Genomic DNA, 24,124 nt, shown 5'->3' with positions numbered 1-24,124 from the left:
CATTTTTCTAAGAGTTTCTAGAAACTCACTGGCCCCACTTCCTACGATCACACAGAATTTTGTCTTCACCGGGTCATCTGTAGGTCCACAGCCTCCCCTGTCCCAGAGCGCCCCCTATAGCCAGGGTGGTCCAACAGGGAATGCAGCCACCGGGCCGGATGGGAACAATTACAAGTCTTACACCACCCTGTTTGTGGTGTGGACTATGGTGAACCAGGGACTGGTTTTCTGAGCTAAAGCGGGGTACCCAGCTGATTTTTGCTAAGATTTCCAATTATCAGAAGCACCAAATCAGTTTACTTAAATGTTGATTCAAATTCTTAAAAAGCAGTACAAGGAAACAAAACAATGCTGCTGACCCAGGGCTCTTCTCGGGAGAGTCTGCCCTCCCACCCAGGTTGCACCAGCTGCCTTGCTGCTTAACTTGAGGCCAAACCCCCTCTTGGTATTAGAGGCTATTAAAAAAAAAAAAAAAAGCCTGTTTTTCTATGCAGAGAAATGTTTACTATTCTTTTTTAGAAATCTCTGCCATCTGGGCTTTGCCCTCCACTTATCTCTTGCAAAGTCAAACAGCCAAACATCTCTTGGGGATTTTCCTAAACAAATGGAAAATTAACTCCCAGAAGGAACTCAGTCTTCCTGATAAGCCAACAAGTTCATCTGGCAGCCAGCTTTGAAAAGTGGATTTTTTTTCCCCTTCTTACATAGAAGTAAAAACTACCTCATGTTCACCTTTTCCTACTGCGTATATCAATATTACTCCTGAACAGCGGGCTTAGTATCGTATTCATAAAACTAGCTGGGTTTTAAAGCTGGAAGATACCTTAATAATTACCTGGCCCACACTCTCTGTTACTGCTAGGGGAACTGAGGCCCACAGAGGTTAACCGACTTGGTCGAGTTGGTGACGGGGCTCTGCCACCAGACCTCCCTGCCTTCTATCTGACCCATCCACAACACTCCTGAATTTGGCTAAATAGCGTTTAGAAGGTATGAAGAGCAAATAGAAAGACGGACATCACAGTGACTGCAATTTTCAATATTCCTTTTATCACCTGTATTTTTAAGTGAAGTGGTCAAGATAGTCACTGGGGTCCCCATTTCACACATGAAGAAAATGCAATTACATAAGTACCATAAGAAAGAGAGAACCTACCGGTGTTAGTACTGAGACTTTCAAACCAATAGTCGGTAACTCACGTTTTATTGTTGTAGGGTTTATTCTGACAGATCTCTGGGGACAGGTAGTAAGGTGTTCCAATACAAGTTCTAGCAAGTTCCATGGAACTAGCAAATCATATTAAATAATAAAACAACACAGTTTATTACTGGAGTAAGAAAAGGCTTAAGACACAGACATGCAAGAAAAAAAGTATAAAAATGGATAACACAAAATTTGATGAATGCACATACTGAAATAAAGCAAACATATTGCATACTAATAACAAGAATAATAAAGTTAGTTGATTTTTTTTAAAGTTAGTTGATTTTTAAGTTTATAATTTACCTCCCCCAAATCAACACATAAAACAAATTTATGGCTCAAAGACTCCACAAAGAAGTACGATTGTTATATTATAAAACTCTTAGATGCAGAAAGAATTCCCCCTTTCCAATTACCAAAGTAATGCAATCTCATGGCTTAAAATTTGGAAAACATGAAAGTGAATAAAGAAGAAAAAAATTACCCAGAATCTCACTACCCCAAAACAGCTATTATTTAAAATTTGGATATATTTCCTTCTCATCTTTTTTCCAGGCATATTTTTCATATGACTGTGATCACAGAGTATTTAAAATTCAGAATTCCATTTTTTGCCTTCATATGACAAAGTTTGTTCCCATGTCATCAAGAAGTCTTCAAAATAATAAATATAAATGGCTACATAATATTCAGGTCCACGCTTATGCCGTGTTTTATAAAATTTACCTATTTCCCAATTATAAGGCATTTAAATTATTCCTATTCCCAGGAATAGAATGATTAAAAATCTCTTGATACTTATTACCACTAAATTGTCTTCCAAAGCAGTTGCATCGATACATTCCCCAGAGCACGTGTGAATTTGCCTGTTTCACTAAATGCACTAGCTTTGTGCGTATTCAGTCACATCTCCTGTGATAAGCTTATCTCACACTACACAATACTGCCACCATCATTATATTATACCGAGATTTATCTTGGAAATTTTAATCTCAGACCAAGTATCATCTGAATGACTTAAGGCATTTATAGAAATAGTTATCTCAAATTATCTGGAAACCAAGCTTTTAGTATCTTAATTCATGATACCTAAAAATACATATTTTGGCTGTTATGAATAGAAAGAAAAAGGATTTTTAAAAGCACTTACTTGTTCAGAACTCTTGCTATCCCGAAGTCCCCGAGCTTTGCAACCATTCCATTCTTGCTAAGAAAAATGTTCTATAAATAGAGAGAATGCTATGTTGTGGGAGATATTTCAAGAAAACAACAAGATCGGTTTCTGTCTTGATCTTCTCTCTGAACTCTTACCTGTGCTTTTATGTCCCTGTGTAAGATCTTCCTGTCGTGAATATATTTTAGTCCTAGAGAAATCTGTACAAACCAACTCAGAATCTGTAGAGGGAACATTAAACGAAACTGGTCAGTGGTCTGGTGGTCATTGAAATGTCTTCATGATAATGTACAAAAAGAGAGAAATGACACATTTGTGTGTCCGAACTTATATGAATGAAACTACTAGAAATACCATCTTATCACATTATTCTCTTTTTATAGCTAGAAAAATGGAGGTTGCAAAAGGCAATTTGAATGCACTGGTATCAAAGTACAGAAAAAGTACAGAAAAAGATAAGTAGAAGCAGGGGAGAGAGGGAGGCAGTTCATGATTTTCTTTTTTCTTAACACTGGTCTGCTAACTGCACAAGGACAGTAGATAAGCAGCATTTCCTGATAACCCTGGTGCCATGAGTGTTTCCTTTTCAGTGGAAAGAGGGTGCCCAGGGCAGAGAGGGAAAGCAGAAGAGGCAGAGAATCTGTGAGGTTGTTAACAACTTTAATGAATTATCAATATATATGTATCTAATATAAAAACAACAAATATCTTACTTTTAAAACTTAATTTCCTTTCTTAGTCTTGATTTTATTTTCTCTTAGCTGGCCATGAGCCTCTTTCTAAAAATGTGTTCTAGGCCTGTAAAGATTTCCTTAAACTATTCTAAAATTTCATTGGTTCTTTGGATGCCACGTTACACAGAAAAAGAATAACAAAAGGAAAAAAAGCTATACTCCAGATGCTAAGATTCAGTTGTAATTTTCATTCTTTTCCAACACAGGGAAATGTAGTTCAAAATTTTGTAGAGAAAAGTATTTTTATCAAATGAAGCAAAATAATACCTGGATAGGAAGAAAGGAGGGTTTCTACAAATATGGAATTTAATATAAAATGTAAATGAACATAGGAAGAATGCGTGATTAAATTTGCAAACTTTAGAGACCTGATTCCTGAATCATCTGTCTATTCAGACGATTCTATTGTGTGCCGTAGAAAATGACATGGGCATGAGGCTCTTACATGGTAAAACAGAACAAAGAAACAAATGGCCGAAAGAAAGATGGCAGGCCATTCCTGTGCACGGCTCCAGGCAGTGGCCTGCCTTATCCATCACACAGGCCCGATTCAGGGTCCCTTCTACACACACATACTTGCTGTCTCCTTCATGAGTACAACTCCCAGGAGGGTTCCAGAGAAAGCTCCGAGTATGGAAGAAAAATGTGTTTGTGCAAAGAGGGAATGGGAATTGAGGCCATTATTCTTCACCTTTTCTCTCCTCTTTCTTCATAATCAATGAAACTAAATAGCCAATTGCCACGAAGGCCTTCCATGCTCCCTAGCAAAGTGGGATAGCTATTTTAAAACAGCATACTAAATGGTAAAAGGAAGAAGAGTAAAGCTATAAATATGTCACATTTGAAATGGCTGAGGAACATCCACATTCACATTTTTTTTAGCCAGGAAGATTTATCTCAAGGGCATCCTACATGAGATTGTCCAAAAATACACTATCGTTTCTCAACGTTCACTCTCAAAAAGAGATTCAATTTCAGTTCAATTGCAAACATGCTCTGGACTAAATCTATCAAGAATATTGATACACAGTTTTATGATTTAAATTTTCTCTACCAGCAATCATGCTGTATATAAATATGGCCTATTACTTACAGCACTATAAATCTAATTGCCCCTCATACAAATTAAAAGGCAAAATGGAGGTGTTTTTACCTGATCTTCGCTAAATAACACTCCCCGTTGTCTATGGATCCTTTTCATGAGATCCCCTCCGTCACAATACTCCATCACAATAAACAGCCTATTGTTCTCTGTAAGAAAAGGCATCATTCATTACCTTTCATGTTCCCGAAGATGGAGAATATAACAGAAAAATGCAGTATACAATTGGTAAAAACTCTGGCTGTAGAATCATGATGGACTGGGTTCTCATCCCACTTCACCACTTAACATTTCTTAGCTCTGTGACTCCGGGCAAGTTATTTAAATTTCTCTGTGCATCATTATCTCATCTGTAAGGTGGAGATAGTAATATAGAAACTCCTCTCAGGACTGTCATAAAGGTTAAACAAGTTAATCCATGTCAGATGCTTAGAACAATGCCCGCATATAAAGAGAGTTCCATAAATGTTAACAATTGTTATTAACACATTCCTGCAAGACGTGAGAAATCTGCTGTAAAATAGCAGCCGGGAATCTTAACCAAAACCCCAGGAAGAATTAATAGACCTTTGAACTTGAGTATAACCTTTTATTTATATGGCACTTACTCAGCTATGTTGTTGAGAACAATACGCACTCTTCTCAATTGACCCCTGCCTGACCTACTTTCTAGAGTAATGGGCATTCTCCATTCCTGCTGCCCACTCAGGGTTTCCACTCGTGGCTACTGGCCTCTCTAGCCTGCTCAGCTACCTCTGTTCCCACTAATTCTCACCAAGATCATCGTGTGCATTCCCAAATCTGCTTAGGCCAATTATACTTGTTATTACAATTATTGCACGAACTGATGAAATACGAATGGAAAAAGACAGATGTGATTATTTCTACAAAACCTATGTTGAACACTGTGGAGAACTCAATAAAAGCGAGTAGCTTTAAAAAAAAAAATGCCATCGACCTAAACGTTGGATAAGACAAGTGGAAAATAACCAAGAAAGCTTTAAAAAGATTGGAGCTTTAAAAAGAAAGCTTTAAAAAGCTCTAAAAAGAAATGGAGGAGAGTCGCCTACGTAAGAATATTCAGAACTCTATGCAATGAACACATAATCAAAGATGAGGCCTCGGTCTTATGTCAAAAGTTTGGCAAGTATTGTGCATTTATAGATGAAAATTAAACACGTTTGTATGATTTCCTGCTTAACCAGCCTTTCCCCTTAACCAGCCAGCTGCCAATGGGGCTCCTGTTAGGAAACAGCTCCTACTCAGTTATTCACGTCTCCTGCTATTTTGTGGGTTCCCTGCAGACAGAGCCCACACTCTGCTCTTCTGTATTCCCTGCACCTAGCACAGTAGAAGGCACATGGAAGGGGCTTAATCAAGTTTGGGTAAGTGGTTTCATAAACACATGCAAGGAACACAGAAACATGGCACAAAATCAGGGGTGAATCTCCCTAGTGTTTTGCCCTGTAGTGACTGAACATCCACTAAATGCCAGAATCTCTTGCCAAACAGCTACCATTTGCTACCTCTCTCTTCCAAGTAGCTTAAACCAACTTTAAAGTGGCCGCGAGCATCCTGACAGCATCTGCCCTCGGTTGTGGTTGCACCTAATTCACAAACTCAGTGCTCCTTTCACATAACACTTCAATGTCCACCTCCCTCCTCAAATGGGACAGGTCCATTCATTCATCCACAGACTTTTACCGAGGACATGCCAAGGAATGCGGTGCTGGGAATAAAAGGTAAATAAGCCATCCTTCCTGCACAAGGCGTGGATGGCAAATCAGTGAGTACACGTGAGAAGAGCTAAGTGAGAGTCTGTGCCCTGGAGGGAAAAGGGGACAAGAGCCAGTCGAGGGAGGACAGACTTGGGGAGTCTACGAGGGTCTTAAGAAGGTATTTCCTGACACACCCTAATCACCTAGGGATCAGTTATTTTCAGGAACATATTACTTTTAGGAGAGCTACTGTTTCTCATAGCTGAGTCATTGAAAGGGCTGCCATAGTGATGAAGGGATGACAATCTCAAAACCACGGAACAAAGTCAGCAAAGCTAAGGACAAAGGGTTCCATTTTACTCACTTTCCACCAACCTACAATTCACTCAGCCTTACACTGGCTTTCCGTGAAAGAAATTAATTGGCTGGTTCAGAAGTAATCATGGCTGAGCCATCTTAAAAAAAACTATTTGGGTCAATGAGCATCATTTGGCTCTAAATATCCATTGCCTCCCCACTAGCTACTGTTAATTTCATATTTAAATGGGGTTAGAACTGTCTGGAAATATCATTTATGTTCTCAAATTTTCCATCTGTTTAAGAAGAATAAGCACGGTAGGAGGGGGAAGAGGTATGAGAAAGGATTTTGTTCTCACGGCCTCCAATCCCATTGATGGAAATAAAGAATGCAATACACTGGCACGATAATACAGCAGATTATACGCCACGTGAGCAAGCGTTCGGAGGTGCTCAGAGCAGAGGTGACAGAGGTCCCTTTCTGCAAACATTAAGACTGTATTTAGTCTTAAAGAATGTTTGAAAATGCAGAGAAGAGGAAAAGGTTCCTCTAAAAAGGAAGTACAAGACATACTGTAGGGCAGCAACTTCTGGAACTATAGAGCTCATGGGTCATTGACCTTTCAAAACTATTTAGGGACACTAATAGTAGGGACTGACATTAAGCAACTTTTCTGTTGTCAAATTCCAACACTTAAAAAACAACGGCTGTAATTAATTCATTCTAAACTGCACTTTTAAAAAGTTAGGATTGCATCTTACAGACATTGGCATCTTCTAATCGGTTGCTGGGGGCCCAGCAGTCTTGGTGTTATTATGCCGCCTGCATAACTTTTACACCTTAACCAATTTAATTTGCTTATAGTTGCCTTTTTATGTATGCACAAGAGTAATAGAAAGTAAATAAGTCTAAAAAGGCTCTTTTAGTACACATTAAATACAAAATAGTGATAAAAAAGCACTGTGTTATAGTCTAATTGACAGTATTGTTTCTTGTAATTAGCACAGAATGGTGTATCTTGTAACTAATGGCCTCTAGATTTGATGAAATATCATCCATTACCACCATCATTCCATAAATAAAAGCATTTTAGCACCCCACATCAAGGAGGGACACAGAATCGGCCTAAAGAATAAAAATACCTCCTGCTATTCTCCCTTGCTCATTGTACTCTACTCACACTGACTTCCCAGTGGGCTCCGTGCCAGGTATGAGATTCTGTACTATTTACAAGCCTGTGACTATTTCACGGATGCCGGGACATGCGACTCCTGGGCCAGAGGCAAAGGACTTTATTACTCTCGGCAAAAGCAGGAGTCAGAGCTTCACGTGAGTGCTCGTTCTCTGTGTCCCCCAAACTCCACGGAGGTACAACATGTGAGCCTAGACAAGCACATGCACTGCAGTGGGCCATGTTACAGGAAAGGAACACTGACCTTGAGGAATCTGCGGCATTTTAGTGAGCAGTGAACAAGCCAGCTCTACCTTGGGGGAAATGTCTCATCCGTCAGTGTCGCTCACTACAAACACAATATGTAGCTGGGTAGACAGCGGTCAGGGCTCTGCGTTCCTGGCACACCCAGCAAGCGCATGTGAGATGCTCAGGGCCCATAGCAGATTGCCTCTCCCCAAAGCCTCCTGGCCAATCCTTTAACCCATCAGGCCTGCTCTTGCCTCCTGCCTTTGCAGTGGCTGTTGCCCTGTCCTAGGAAACTCTTCCCCAGAGTTTAGCATGGCTCTTCAAGTCTTTGCTCAAATGACTGCCCTATTCTAACTTGTTTCCTCACTCCTGCCTCACCCTATTTTCTTTTGCCACAGCACTTATCACCTTCTAGTATACGACACAATGTGCTTATTAATTAAGTTAACATTTATTGTCCAACCCTCCCCACCCTTTCCCCTGGGCCTACAAAACTCCACAGTCGATAGCAGGCAGAATTCTAAGATGGCCCCAGTGCACACACCTTGTGGACTCCCTCCCCCAGAGTGAGGGTACAACCTGTAAATACGATGGGCTATCACTCCCATGGTTATGTCATGTCATACAGCGAAGGGGATCTTGCTGATATAACTGAAGTCAGTTGACTTTGAGTTAATAGAAAAGGAGATTTTACCGGTGGGCTTGACCTAAACACAGCATCCATCCAAATCTAAGTCTAGAGGTCAGAGACAGAGGAAGTGAGAGATTCCAAGGGAGAGAAGGCCTACAAAAGGGCAGCTGGCCTCTGGAAGCCCATACCCACCCCAGTGAAGTAGATGAATTCTGCCAGCACCGTGAATAAGCATGAAAGAGAATGCTGAGCCTCCAATGAGACAGCAGACCCAGTGGAGAGAGAGACCCTGAGCGGAGAATCCAGAGAACCAAACCCAGACCTGTGATCTAGAGAGGTTAGGAAAAGATAAATGGGTGTTGGTTCAGGCCACTGAATTTGTGGTCACTTGTTCTGTTACACAGCAACAGTGTGTAAACAACAGTGTGGGGGACACTGGCCAATTTTGTTCACCGATGATCCCTAAAACTTAAAACATGCCTAGCATATAACAGGCACTCGATAAATATTTACTGAAAGAATTTAAATGGAATTAACTTAGCTTCAGGAAAAATCTCACTACATCGCCTTATTATTCATATGTTGTTTCAAACTTACAAAAACTTCATACTTTTTATAGATAAACATTTACTGAACTAGAGCCATGGTTCTGTTCAGAGACAAGCTGTTGAGGGTAAACAAAGGCTTTATCTTGACTCTGAGCTGTCCCGGGCTACAAAGGGTTCTGTGGCTTTCAGATAAGCTCCATGTTTCAAGTCCCAACAACCTGCAGGCAAACCCATTGTCCTCATTGCTCTAGTTTTCCTAAACACACACTTCAAAAACAAAAAATAAAGCTGCCATAAGAAAGTTTAAGCTTACAATATAAACAGACTCAGTAGAGGTCATTTCTGCCGTGCAAATGACCTCTGATTTTAAAACAGTATCTATGTCAACGGTCCTCAAATATCTACCTTGCATAAAGACATATTCCACTCTGTGAAAGTGGTCCAGTCCATGTACTCATTCAGCAATTGTATATTAAGCACCTACTATGTGTTAGATGCTGAGGATCCAGTGCTGAGAAAAGGATTCAATAGATCTGTCTTACAGGGACTATCTTACACCAATTCATACCTGTAAACACACACACACACACACACACACACACACACACACACACGCAAGTGCAGAGGTGCGGTGCAAGGTCAGGAAGGGGGCTCTGACGGGAACTGTGATCTCAGAGAAGGCCTGAGCGTGAGCGTTAGCCAGACAGAGGAAGTAACAGCAATAACCCGAGGAATGAGGAAAAGATTGTCTTCTGGCTTGTTAGGAATCGGTGAATAGAAATGTAGGGCACTTATTCAGTGGCTGCCCCTTAGAAGTTGTTCAAAATAACCCAACTCCCTGCTCAGATGTACTGCTCAAGTCCCAAGTAGAGCTCAGAAGAACCCTGTTCATACCCAGGAGTTGAAGAAGGCCACACTGAATGCAGAGGTTTTAATTTGTAAGAAACATGGGGCACCTGGGTGGCTCAGTCAGTTGAGCGTCCGACTTCCGCTCAGGTCATGATCTCACGGTTCGTAGGTTCGGGCCCCGCGTCAGGCTCTGTGCTGACAGCTCAGAGCCTGGAGCCTGCTTCAGATTCTGTGTCTCCCTCTCTCTCTGCCCCTCCCCTGCTCACAGTCTATCTGTCTCTCTCTCTCAAAAATAAATAAAAAATTTTTTAAAAATTAAAAAAAAATACCTTTCTTGGGGCACCTGGGTGGCTCAGTCCGTTGAGCGTCCGACTGCGGCTCAGGTCATGATCTCACGGTCTGTGAGTTTGAGCCCCACGTCGGGCTCTGGGCTGACAGCTCAGAGCCTGGATTCTGCTTTGGATTCCCTCTCTCTCTGCCCTCCCCCCTTTAAAAATAATAAATATTTTAAAAATTGTAAGAAACACAGTGCCCTACACAGTGTAAAAGCTCAAACAGTAGGGGCTATGTATATTTATTTACTGATGTTTACACCCCCTGAGGGTGCTTGAAGGCATCTAGGTAACATTCCTGCTCCATTAACTACTCAGCACGTGTGAACTGAAGCACCCACCCCAGTGCTGGGGGCTGGCACGGGGATGCTCCACGGTGAACCGTGTGAGCCTTACACACACCTGACATACAGGATATGTGTTTATTGTCTGTCTCTTCCCCCTAGAATGGAGGCCCCATGAGGACAGGACCTTATGCCTGTTTTGTTCACTGTTATATTCCTGGCCCTCAGAACAACGCCTGGCATCGAGGGCACTCAATAAAACTTTGTTAAGTGAGTGAATGGTCTTTGACCAACGCTCCTTTCATGTTGTGTTTTGTATTTTTACCTCTGGAGCCAAGTGGTGGATGAAGGCAGAAGAGATGTTGTATTCAGGCATCCACAGGAAGGGAATTGCTTCCTTAAAGCTTCTCCCCCTCTGCTTTGGCTGTTTGCTTGGCCACGGTGCGTGGCTGTTCGCCGCCTCTCTGTAAGAGGACTGGACAGCCCACCTGTTGCCCCAGCGCATGCAAGGACTCTCAGAGGCAGGATATCCCCTCCTCGTCACCATGTTATCAGGACTGCTGTGCCAACAAGACCGTGAGCTCAGAACGATCGTGAGAAACAGGCCACATCCTAGCAGGGCTCCGACGGAGATGGCATGGTGGACCCTGTGTATCGCCCTTTTCTCTGGCTCAGGAGAACAGTGTGCTCCGTACCTGGGTGGCTCCATCACCTGGGCCCCAGACTTAAGACCCTGCCCACTCACAGCCAACGTGCATTGTGAGACATACATGTGTATTACTGGAGGCCACAATCTAGGAGTTATTAGCATACCAATCATTAACTACTTGAGACGGTAAGAATTAAGGACAGGTAGGAAAACTTGAGCAAACTTGGAAAAGTCGTCTACGAAAACTCACTAGAGAAGAAGTAAAGTCAATGTCTCAAATGACCATTTAAGTAAACGGGAAAACGAGTCTGTTTACGAAACCTAATTTATGCACGGTTCCCAGGAACGTATCCCTTATAGATGTCTACGTGACTACACTTTATTAAAACCCTGGAAGCACATTAGAAAGTCAAACCTTGAAACGAACTGAAGAAGGTTACGATGTTGGGATGCTTCATCTTTGCCAGGAGAACTACTTCTTTCGTTGATGCTGCTTTTTCTTGGGTGGGCATCTAAAGTATATTAAGAGAGAATAGTCTGTAGAGATAATTTGCTTTCGAGAACATGCTTTCTGCTCACTGTCATCTGAAATTCTTCAGAATTTCACTGGCTCCTAATGCCACTTCTGAAACTGATCTACAGTGGCAGGAAACGACATCCCTAGAATTAGAGCAGATCTGTATCTAACCAATGGTTTATGACAATCGTAAACAAGAAAATAAATATTTCTGGTGAAGGTGTGCTGTCTTAAAGGTTCAGTTGTGGGGCTCCTGAGAGGCTCAGTCGGTTGAGAGTCCTACTTCAGCTCAGGTCATGACCTCACGGTTCATGGGTTCGAGCCCCGCGTCGGGCTCAGTGCTGACCACTCAGAGCCTGGAGCCTGCTTCAGGTTCTGTGTCTCCCTCTCTCTCTGCCCCTCCCCTGCTTGTGCTCTGTCTCTTTCCATCTCAAAAATAAATAAACATTAAAAAAAAAAAAAGGTTCAGTTGCATTGGTGGCATTGTGTTAATTATTCAGGCATCTAGAGGAAACTTATTGGAATATTTATCTTTCAGCAGCAATGACATTCTTTATAAAAATGCAATGTTCCAGCAGCAATCACTACTGAGAAGAATCAAATAAAATCTTAAGAAGAAGGTCATATATCACATCAATCAGACCAGTAAAATTCTGTTAAGATGACAACATTTTTCACTTGCAAATAAAAACTGTCTCTTGTGACTTCATTTCTGATTTGATGTACTTTCTTACTATTCAATATATCATCTACTGACCAGTATTTTTCGATGGTGTTGTTGTCAGCGGCAGCGGCCACCCTTCGCTTTCACCTCCACTTCCTCCTTCTCAACATTTTGCCATCATTTCCACCCTGTCATTTCCACCCTGGCTTCTGGCCTCTGAAGGTCCCCGGTTCCTCTCCACTGCTCCCTCTGTCATGTTCTTCGACACTGGCCCACACTTGATGTGGGAGTTCCCAAATTTCTCATCCTCATTGAGATTTAAGGATTTTGTAAAAATTAACGTTCTCGATCCCAGCCTGACTGCCTCCTACCTGTGTGCCCTTCAGCAAGGCCTTTGAATCTTCTCAGCTTCAGTTCCTTCCACCCCAATTAAACTGCACAGCTGGTGCAAATGAGCTTCAAAAACAAAAGGAACTGGGGCACCTGGGTGGCTCAGTGGGTTAAGCATCCGACTTCAGCACAGGTAATCCCGTGGTTCATGGGTTTGAGCCCCGTGTTGGGCTCTGCACTGACAGAGTGAAGCCTGCTTGGGATTCTCTCTCACCCTCTCTCTCTGCCCCTTTCCCACGCTCTCTCTCTCTCTCTCTCTCTCTCTCTCCCCACCCCAAATAAATAAACATAAGAAAAAAAAAAAAAGAAACTGAAGTATTCTTACCAGATTGATAGACTTGGCTACTCAACTACTTTAACTGCTATTTTTCAAAAGAACATTATACACAAAATCAAAAGGCAAATGCAGGTAGGTCACTGCATTTTGATGGTTAGGTAAAAATATTGGCAATGTATGTGACAAATAGTTCTGTATTTACAATATATAAAGGAGTCCCAGCAAATTAACAAGAAAAGAAAGGCAAATCTGCCAATAGAAATAGGGCAAAATACACAAATGGGAAACTCACAAAAACTAAACAAAAATGACTGATAAAGAGAAAAGAAAATATTCAACCTCACTCCATAATCAAAAGAGCAAGGATGAAAACAAAACTTGATATCATGCATGTCTCATCAAAAACATGGTCAAAGACAAAAAGAATTTTAGTACACGGGGTTATCCAAACAGCAGCAAAACGGCACTCATAGACTTCTGGTGTTAAGTATATGAACTGGTAAAATTCTTCTGGAAAGGAGGTGTTATAAGATGTACTAAGAGACTTTAAAAATGCTCCAGGGTCTGACTTAGTAATTCTTCCAGAAATTTATCCAAAGAAAATAATCAGAAACGTGCTTCAGCATTCTCCTATGACAACCTTCATCACCATGTTTTACTATTAGTTTTTTATTTCTTTAATTTTAGTTTTTAAGTTGATTTTGTTTATTTTGAGAGAGACAGAGACAGTACGAGTGGGGGAGGGGCAGAGAGAGCAAGAGAGAGAGAGAGAATCCCAGGCAGGCTCTGCACTGTCAGCACAGAGCCCGATGAGGGGCTTGAACCCACAAAACCGCAAGATCATCACCTGAGCCGAAACCAAGAGCCCAACTCTCAACTGACTGAGCAGGCACTCTCATTATTAGTGTTTTAATTACTATCAAAATACACACTTGTGATTTTAAAAAATATCTGAAGCCAGACAGAAGTGAGCACAATGGAAATGAAACTTCCCCTTGTCCACAACCCCACTCATTCCACGAATTCTTATGCCGTAGGAGTAATTGCTGTTAATTGCTAAACCTTTCTATAAATCTTTTAATTTTATTTTTTTAAGTTTATTTATTTATTTTGACAGAGTACACAGGAGAGAGAGAGAGAGAGAGAGAGAGAGAGAGAGAGAGAGAGAGAGTATCCCAGGCAGGCTCCACAACATCAGTGCAGAGCCTGATGCAGGACTTGAACTCATGAACTGTGAGATCATGACCTGAGCAGAAACCAAGAGCCAGACACTTAACTGACTGAGCCACCCAGGCTAAACCTTTTTATTTAATGCACATATAGGTAAACACACATACATAGTCTGTTTAATAAAAATGACTCATATTAGGGGAGCCTGGGTGGCTCAGATAAGCGCGTGACTCTTGATTTTGGCGCAGGTCATGAGCTCACGGTTTGTGGGTTTGAGCCCGGCATCAGGTTCTGTGCTGACAGCTTGGAACCTGGAGCTTTCTTCGCACTGTGTGTCTCCCCCTCTCTCTGTACCCCATCCCCCTACTTGTGCTCTGTCTATGTCTCTCAAAAATAAATAAAAACATTTTTAAAAATAAAAAAAAAAATAGCCCAGAGATGGGGTGCCTGGGTGGCTCAGTTGGTTAGGCGTCCAACTTTTGATTTCAGCTCAGGACATGGTCTCTGGGTTTGTGAGTTTGAGCCCTGCATCAGGCTGTGTGCTGACAGCTCAGAGGCTGCTTGGGATTCTCTCTTTCCTTCTGTCTCCCCCAGCTCACATTTTATCATTTTAGAGATAAATAATGTCTAAAAAAAAAATTAAAATAGCCTGGAGAGAAATTCACCATAATGTTAATAGTGATTAAGAGAAAGGTTATAAAAGATTTTTATTTTCCTCTAAGTGGTCTTAATTTCCCCTTCGGTTCTTTTCAAAAATTTCTACAATGAACATTTTTATTTTATAATCAAGAAAATATACAACACATATTTGGAAGCAAGAATCAAAAGAATAATGCGGCTGGCCGGCTCAGTTAAGAAAGCATGCGACTCTTGACCTCAGGGTTGATCTCAGGAGTTCAAGCCCCACCTTGGGTATAGAGCTTACTTTAAAAAAAAAAAAAAAAAAAAAAAAAAAAAAAGAAACAAAATAATATGCTTGGTAATAGTAGGATGATAAGAGAAAAAATATTAGATTTTTGGTACCTATAAGAAAATGAGCAATTCACGTTCTGGCGTTTAGAGTTTACTGTGTGGAGAGGCACTGGAGATGTGAAAAGAAACATAGATTTCTTTAGCTGAGAAGTGATGAAAAACTACATTAGGGTAGAAAAGGGAGAAAGAAGTAATACATGCTAATACTGGGACACAGGCATTGCTAGGCAAATTTAATAACAGAAAGACATACGAAAAAGCAAGAAGGATGAGGCCTAACATAACATTCTCCCTAGTGATGGCATGGATACCGGGGTGGTTCATGAGAAAAAGGATGAAAGAAAATCAGTTCTGTATTAGAAAAATATGGTCAATTTTTTATTATGTATACTAAAGAATGGGAGAGATGCTATGAACTGCATTGATATACATTGTTAAAGAGGGTTCACCTCCCAAATAGTTTCTTCTTTACTTAGAATTAAAATGGTGTTATAATCCCTAAGTATGTACCAGCTTAACAGTAGAATTAGAAGGCCTGAAAGTATCTATCAATTGAATTATTTATGCAATAACAACGTACTGAACACCTACCAGTGCTGTGTGGAATACCAAGATGAATAAAGCCTGGATTCTGCCTGCACAGAAAACACAGTCTAATAAGGGGGAAGAAGGCATAGACGCACACACAAACCAGCCAAAGCACATCAGAGTAAAAGGCAATCAGCACATAACAACATGATGGATAAAAAGCTATGGAGTTTACAGAGAGAGATTATTTTGAGTCGGAAGGTCCTGGAAGGTTTCCTAGAGCTCAGCCCTAAACAAGTGGGATCTTGATGCTTAGAGATGGGCAAAGACTTTCTTGAAAGAAAGAGCCCCATGGGTGAGCACCGAGGCTAGGGTGCAAAGGGTTTGCATGCGGGGGAGGGATGCTGGACATGGAATGTGGGAACAAATCAGCGAGAGTGTCAAAACTAATCTGAAGAGTGAAAGAATATAAAAGTACAGTATAATCCCATATTCCACCTACATGATAGCAATCTAGGACATCTTCCTTTTACGTATGTGAATATATGTGTGTGTGTATAAATACTGAGACGGAGAGAGAGATAATATGTATTTTTACAAAGATTGCCTTATTGTGCACATACTGTTTTCCCAATAAGCAGAAGCCATGACATTTCTCATGTCAATATTTCACCTACAACATGATTTCTAAGAATTGCTTTGTTTTTCCTAAATCATGTAACCAATCCCCAGCTGTTGGACATTTAAGTTGCTTTCTAACTGTACATCTCTGAAGATTTCCCTTTGAATAAACCCCCAGAAGCAGATGTACTAGATCCTAGGATGTATACTTTTTTCCTTTCCTTTTTGAAGGGACGCCCAGGTGGCTCAGTAGGTTAAGCAACCGACTTTGGCTTAGGTCATGATCTCATGGCCTGTGAGTTTGAGCCCCATGCCGGGTTCTATGCTGAGAGCTCAGAGCCTGAAGCCTGATTCAGATTCTGTGTCTTCGTCTTCCTCTCTGCCCCTCCCCTGCTCATACTCTGTCTCTCTCTCTCCCTCTCAAAAATAAATAACATTAAAAAAATTCAAAATGAAGACAGCTTTCCTGCTTATACAAATAATACAATTCATGGGGCACCTGGGTGGCTCAGTCGGTTGAGCATCTGACTTCAGCCTAGGTCATGATCTCCCTGTTCCCAACCAAGTTCGAGCCCTGTGTTGGGCTCTATGCTGACAGCTCAGAGCCTGGAGCCTGTTTCGGATTCTGTGTCTCCCTCTCTCTCTCTGCCCCTCCCCCATGCATGCCCCTCCCCTCTCAAAAACAAATAAACGTTAAAAAAATTTTAAAATTCTGACACTGCAGAAAGGAATGGTGGGGGTGAAATCCCATCACTCAGCAATAATCAGTTAGTGTGTGTGTGTAACATTAACAGTACATACGCACACACACACACATACACACAAGTGCTGGTGGCCTGATTTTGTTTTCATCATCACAACATATTGCGGACCTATAATACAAACACAGCATGGATCCTTCCAAGGCTTTGATACACAGAGTTCTCTTCATTGTGATACCAATTTACCTTCCTCCCAGTAGAGGGAGACAGTGCCCACTTCCTCCACTTTCAAATTCCTTCTAATCCTTCCCAAACGTATACGCAAAGAGTGAAATTGTTTGACTTCTATTTCTTAGTTTACTAAGGAGTAAGTATGATTACTTCTTCAGTTATGGGTTTTTTTCTTTTTATTCATTTACAAAAGGCTAGCACCGTTAGGTCAATACTTGGCAAATATTTTTGGCATTCTGTCAACTTTGAATTTATTCGTGGTGGGTTTTGTCATACAGAAGTTTGATGTTTTTACGCAGTCAAAGATGACAATGCATCTAGCCATCTTTTCCTTTATGACTTCTGTCTATGGGAAGGTCTGTGGACATGACTGGAGCATTATCAAAATGTTGCTGGAGCCGTGACAAAGCTACTGGGTAACCCAGGGAATTGGTGAAAGGGGTAAGACAAACTCGAGGGAGAGAAAGAGCCAACGGTATTTAGCAAGTAATTGGATGTGGAGAGAGAAAAAACTCAGAGATGACTCCTCAGTCTTGAGCCTCGGTATCACAAGGACACTAATGTCATGAGCACAGTGTGGCACAGAGCAGATGAAATGCAGAACCAGGGTGCTGGAAGGTATCAGCATTGGAGAGAGAGTTGTAAGTGTGGCCTGCAACCTGGTGAGGTCTGCAGTGAGGCGATGGCCCAGGGAAAGAGAAGAGTGTCAGCAAAGAACAGATGGTTGGGACAGATAGAGGATGAGGAAACAGGGAGGCCTGAGAAAGAGCAGTCAGATAAACGAGAGTGTGAGCAGAACAATGTTGCAGAAGGAAACTCTGACAGGCCTCTAGAATAATAGGACACTTGTAGAAGTATGCCACCGGAGCCATGAAAAGGGACTTATATTGGTAAATAAAGCATTCTCCCTGAGGCTAACCATCTACACCAGAGCTTTCTTTCTTTTGTTTGTTTATTTATTTTGAGAGAGAGAGAGAGAAAGCATGAGTCAAGGAGAGGCAGAGAGAGGGGGAGAGAATCCCAAGCAGGCTCCACACTGTAAACACAGAGCCCGACGCAGGGCTCGAACCCACTAACTGTGAGATCATGACCTGAGCCGAAGTCAGATGCTTAACTGACTGAGCCACTCAGGCGCCCCTGAGTTTTATACAGCAAACTTACATCTGAGCTTTCACGTAAGTTTGGGAAGTCCTTTTTTCTTTGCAACTTTTAAGAATTGTGGTAAAGTATATAGAACATATATACCATTTTAAATGAGCAATTCAGTGGCATTAAGTACGCTCACACTGTGCAACTTATGAAGTCCATTTTGCACACATCTGGGGATTTTGCTTTTGTTTTTTTTTTTAAGATTTTATTTTTAAGTAATCTCTACACCCAACGTGGGGCTCGAACTTATAATAGTCACATGCTTTACCGATTGAGCAACTGAGCCAACCAGAAGCCCCATTTTGCAGACATTTTGTATGGAAGGTCTTCTGCTACCCTCAATCATAAATCCTCCAGAAGACAACCAACAACACTTGCCTTAAAATTAATTCTAGCATGCGATGGGCATTGTTGTCCCAACATTTGAAATGCACACATCACTAGAGAGGGTGACACAAATGCTGAGAGGAATTCCACAAAAATGATTCCTTTTCAATGAAATATATTCCATTAGTCTCCAAAATTGTTAAGCTAACAAAAGTACATTGTTTTCCTCCATTCATTCAATGCATTCAATAAATGTTTTTGAGCGCCTATCATGTGCCAGGCACTGTCCTACATGCTGAAGGAGACAGACAATAAACGCATGAAGAAATAAGTGAGCAAAGTAATTCCTGATTATAAATGCCATTCAGGGGTGCCTGGGTGGCTCAGTCGGTTGAGCGTCCCACTTCGGCTCAGGTCATGATCTCGCTGTCCGTGAGTTCGAGCCCCGCGTCGGGCTCTGTGCTGACAGCTCAGAGCCTGGAGCCTGCTTTGGGTTCTGTGTCTCCCTCTCTCTCTGACCCTCCGCCATTCATGCTCTGTCTCTCTCTGTCTCAAAAATAAATAAACATTAAAAAAATTTTTTTTTAATAAAAAAATAAAAAAATAAATGCCATTCAGAAAATGGGGCAGTGTAATACGGAGCGATTGAGGGTGTGTTGCTACCTCAGTTGGCACGTTTAGGGAAAGAGTCTTTGTGGAGGGGACCCGATGATGGAGATACAGCCAGAGGAAGAGGACCACCCTGTGGCCAAACAGAAAAGTCAAGCAATAGAGCAGAAGAAATCTCACAGGCCTTGCAGGCCACCCTCAAGTGCCACAGGAGCCAGATGCTCTAATCTTATTTTTCTTTTCCTCTTTTTCCCTCCCCTCCCCACTCCTCTCCTCTCCTTTCCTTTTTCTAATAAAATCATTGGTTGCTGTTTGGACCACGGACTTAGGAGTTTGAGTAAACCAGTTAACTGAGGCTTAAAGTTCATACTATGAAAACAAACAAGCAAAAAAAAAAAAATGTGTTTCCTTTTCATACCTAATTAAAAGCCAGTTGAATGTGATACTGAAAATGAACAGGAATGTGAACTTCTTCACTTTACCTTTGCAAAATCGATCTCCTTTATAACACAGTGCTTGCTATCCGATGTCCTTTTAGCCAAGAAAGCTTTCCCGAAGGCACCTTCCCCAATGGCCTTAATCACATCATATTTATCCATGGTCTCGAATGCACGGTGGCTCCTGAAACCAGAGCGATGAAATTTTATCACACACTGTTCATAAACATAAAGTCACAAAATTGATCACTACAACGTAAAAGAACTCATTTTGCTAAAAATTTCCTACCAACCTCACCGAGACAGTCAAATAACTTTCCTTGTGGCCACAGGAGACAACCAAAGTGAAACTGCTTTTTGGAATCTCAGGTCAGACTCAGCATTGATACAGTGTGGTGTTGTGATCTTGGGGAAGTCACTTAATCTCTGAAAACTTCACTTTCCCAATTCCTAAAATGGAAATAACAATTCCCATATGTGCAAGATTGTTCTGAGAATCAAAGATACACCACCTCGGGTCTTGGAATCTCTATAAAGCAGGAATGTCTTCAAGGCTCGCGCAGTTTTACAGTTCGGCCCTTCTCACCGGGGACGTGCTGCCCCCTAGGGGACATCTTGGGAATTTGTGGATGTTTTCCTGTTCTCGGCAGAGTTGGAGAAGCACTCTGGCATTTAGAAGTGGCTTGGGCCTCAGATACTAACGTCCTGCGATGCGAGGAACAGTCCTGAAGTTAAAGGATTATCCTGCGGCCTTACAACCTTAGCAAATCCCCACACACATTCAGGTGCGTGGAAAAATCCGGTTATAATTACCTGCGGCTAGAACCAAATTCCATTTTACATGTAAATACAGATTTTTTTTTCTTTTGCAGTTTTAACAAACACTGAATTTTCGAGGAATGCAACTGCGTGTAAATCAAGGCTTGACTGCACTTTTTGTTTCGAAAATTACCAAGAACCGTGCCCCGGTGGGGAAAATCACGCCCCCGCTGGCCGCGCTCCTCCTGGTAGCCGAAACCTAATAGCGGGCGGCAGTCACCGTCAGGTGCCTCCCTGCCCAGGTGCGGGCACTTGGCTACTTCACGACGTCTTCAAGTGTGGACTAACCAAGCATTTGCAGACTGAAATGCAGACTTTGTTGTAAACGGTTCGCTTGCGTTTCCTCTTTATACTGCAATTAGGGCATCATGCCCACTTTTAAAACTTGCGTGAGCACGCAGGTTATGTTTTCGATAATTTGTGTCAGGGTAGGAAGGGGGCCAACTGCGTGGGTGGCATGGGGCTGGGAACCAGCTCCGCTGCCAGGGGAGGCCTGAGACACCCGAGGATCGGGTTTTGAGGAAGGTGGCTGGGGAATCGGAACTCGAGGGCACCAGCCCCGTACCTGAGAGACGGCGACCCACCGCCCAGACAGCACCAGTGGGTGGAAGCCCCCAGCTCTCGGGACAAGCCTTCTCCCTTAGAGGCACCCCGGGAGGCGGCCGCCGGGTGGGCGGCCGAGCTTGAGCCGAGTTTGCGCGCCGGCGGGAGCGCGGCGTGTCGCACGTTGCCACGGAGACTGACGCGGGCCCAGGACTTCGGACGGCTCCCCTGCAGACCCTATCGACCCCGCAGGGGCTCGTCCCTTTCCCCGCGGCTCCCGGAGCTCCGGGGACAGCTCGGGATTAGGATCCGGGGCGTCCCGCCCGCAGCATACCTGTTCAGCCGATTCCGCAGGTTGGGAAGCGTCCCGGGGGAATCTGGGTCCCCGGACCGCCCCGCTTCCGGACCGCCGGGGCGGAGCCACCCGGGAAAACACAGGCGGGGCTCCGGGAGCAAGCTGCGAGAGGAGGGGTCTACGCAGTCCACCCAGAAGTTGGGTCCAGGGCCCGGGAGTTTGGAGTTACTTTGTCGTAGGTCGGGACTCCAGTGCCTATCCCAGCACACAAGCACACCGCGCCTCTTTCTTGCGTACCAGATGGTTTGCGGTTTTTGATATTTATTTCTGTTTGCAACAACCCAGCAAGGTTGTGGTCTCCCAGTTTTAAGAATCAGCTAAATTGAGACAAGGAGAGTTTTTTGTGCAAGGTCTCAAATACTGTGGAGAGATGGAGACTGTTTTGTCTACAGCTGGCGGCCTCCATGGGGGTTCCTTTACAAAACTGGATGCCGCCCTGAGGCCTGCAAACAGGCCCCCTCCTCCTCCTCCCCATTCCCCACTCCCAATTGCACACCAAGCTGCTGTCTAAAACGTTTCATTACCTGTCTAAGTAGTTGAAAAGGATGTAATTTCCAGCAATTATAAATATTGACACAAGTAAGACATATCCAAAGGAATCTAAAAACTACAGCAATTTGAAACCAACAATCATTCTCTTTTTTTAAGTAAGCTTCTTTTGAGAATCACAAAGTGTACATCATTTCTTTCTCTCCTTAAACTCATATCCCCATAGGTAATGTTTTCCTGCTTCAAAGTTATATTGATCACCTTATCATATAAATGGAAATTTACATTTCCTGACCATAGGCTTTTATTTTTTTATTGAATTATTAACATTACTAGTAGTATATAACTGGTAAAAATAAAATGAATCACACTGATAAATAATCATTAAACATTAAATTTGTTATGGAAATTCATCTCTTAAAGATGTCAATGGATTTTTCTCTTCCTCCCAATTAGTATCCACAGATGAGTGCTAACTTTTTGCTAGAATCGACAAGGTTCAACAATGATTCTCTTGCTTTTCTTTCATCCCTCCCTTCCTTCCTTTTTTCTTTCCCTCTGTCCTTTTTTCTTTCCTTTCTTCTTTCCTTCCTTCCTTCCTTCCTCCCAGCTGTAAGTATTAAGAAATCTCATTCATTTAAATAAATAATACGAAGTTTTGTTAAAAGTGTACCTCAAAAGCAAAACTCTGTTGGGGCACCTGGGTGGCTCAGTCGGTTAGTGTCCAGACTTTGGCTCAGGTCATGATCTCATAGTTAATGAGTTCAGGCCCCACACAGGGATGATTGCTATCAGCACACAGCCCACTTCAGATCCTCTGTCCCCCTCTCTTTGCCCCTCCCCTGCTCTCTCCCAAAAATAAAAAAAATTTTTTATTTTATTTTTTTTCAACGTTTTTTATTTATTTTTGGGACAGAGAGAGACAGAGCATGAACGGGGGAGGGGCAGAGAGAGAGGGAGACACAGAATCGGAAGCAGGCTCCAGGCTCTGAGCCATCAGCCCAGAGCCTGACGCGGGGCTCGAACTCACGGACCGCGAGATCGTGACCTGGCTGAAGTCGGACGCTTAACCGACTGCGCCACCCAGGCGCCCCTAAAAAAATTTTTTTTTAAATAATAAAAGCAAACTCTGCAAACCATCTGACTTTTGAAAGGATTTGTCATCTAATCAAGACTCAGTCTCTGAATAACTATACATAAATCCAAGTTCCCTTTGTTTGGTGGTTTGGAAATATTTGCACCCTGGGGCAATGCTAAAATTTGAGATGACTAAGAGGTACCGAATACTGTTATTTATGGAAGCTGAGTATCTGGAACTATCCTTAAAGTGACCCCCGCCTACCTTAATTCTTGAAAAGTCTTCAAGAGAGCGGCTAAAAAGGAGCTAACCTAAGTAACTCTGGGAAATGGGTGTTTTAACTGGAACTCTAAGGTTAAAAGCACTAGGAACAACACATAAATGCTGTACTCTAGTTGGGAAATTTGTTTCTCATGGGAGCATGGGCTAATTATTTGGAAACTGCTTTACATCTGTATCCTGGGGTTGAGCAGTTAAGTGGATAGTGGATGGTTCGGGCCAGGCTTCTCACTATCAGAGAGCAAGGGGAAAGGCCAGGGTGAACCTTTGGTACTAAATCAGACTCAAGGACATCAGTATGAACTCACCCTTAGCTTAATACACATACAGATGGAGAGATACAGAACGACTATAGTTGTGTGCATGTGCACAGGACAGTAAACACAGATGGATTTCCTAGCTCTGACTGCTGAGAGGGCCTAGGAGCAGTGACACTTCAGTAGCAACAAGCACACCCAGCACCCCGATCCTGGTTTTGAAACCATGACAGGAACCAAGGTTCCTCGGAGACATGGCTAATTCTGAAGCCGGGACAGAGACGCTTCAAGATGAGCCTAGACCGTCTTCTTGTAGTACCAGAAAGTACCAGGAAGTGTTCCCAAAACACAAAAGAATGAGGGCATGTCAAAAGAACATAGAGGTAACCTGAAAAACTCCCAATGGCCAAAGCTGGAACAGTTTAAGCAAAAATACAAATGACTTAGCTCTGGATGACAGCCCCCTTCAGGAGGTACAGCTTAATTTCTCAGCACCTGAGTATGGGCTGGACTTGGTGACTCACTTGGAATGAACAGGACCCAGAAATCGAAAACCAGTAACCTTACAGTTTAACCTTGTAGCAGACATCACCTTCATCAAGCAATCAAAGCTAACAGCAGCAGTAACAAATCAGGTTGACTAGATGTCTAAGGGTAAATAAAATGTGTGGGGTGAAGGGCTATACCATGGTTTTTGTTCCTGAAAATTAAAAAAAAAATGGTTTACATCTACAAGATGCATGTATTCCACATTTTCAGGAGATGCTC

General features: G+C 42.5%; 1 protein-coding gene across 4 annotated transcripts in view; it reads right to left on the bottom strand.

Annotated features, from left to right (window-relative positions):
• Positions 1-21,330, bottom strand: part of NEK5 (NIMA related kinase 5) — a 60,096-nt gene extending 38,766 nt beyond the window's left edge. The window contains exons 1-7 of one of the 4 annotated variants that reach the window (XM_030309754.2): positions 21,233-21,330; positions 19,582-19,720; positions 11,359-11,455; positions 4,266-4,363; positions 2,516-2,599; positions 2,355-2,425; positions 1,201-1,287 (exon numbers count right to left, since the gene is read on the bottom strand). In XM_030309754.2, coding sequence (XP_030165614.1) covers positions 1,201-1,287; positions 2,355-2,425; positions 2,516-2,599; positions 4,266-4,363; positions 11,359-11,455; positions 19,582-19,698 — 554 coding nt within the window. In that variant the 5' untranslated portion in view covers positions 19,699-19,720; positions 21,233-21,330. Of the gene's footprint in view, positions 1-1,200; positions 1,288-2,354; positions 2,426-2,515; positions 2,600-4,265; positions 4,364-4,389; positions 4,546-11,358; positions 11,456-19,581; positions 19,721-19,829; positions 20,184-20,920; positions 20,976-21,232 lie in introns of those variants that run through there. The other 3 variants (XM_030309772.2, XM_030309763.2, XM_030309799.2) reach the window with 3 other exon arrangements.
• Positions 21,331-24,124: the final 2,794 nt, after the last annotated feature.

This window comes from Lynx canadensis, chromosome A1 (assembly GCF_007474595.2).
Source record: "Lynx canadensis isolate LIC74 chromosome A1, mLynCan4.pri.v2, whole genome shotgun sequence".
Classification (NCBI taxonomy): domain Eukaryota; kingdom Metazoa; phylum Chordata; class Mammalia; order Carnivora; family Felidae; genus Lynx; species Lynx canadensis.
The sequence above is the reverse complement of the archived record's forward strand: the minus strand, read 5'-3'. Positions and strand labels throughout refer to the sequence as shown.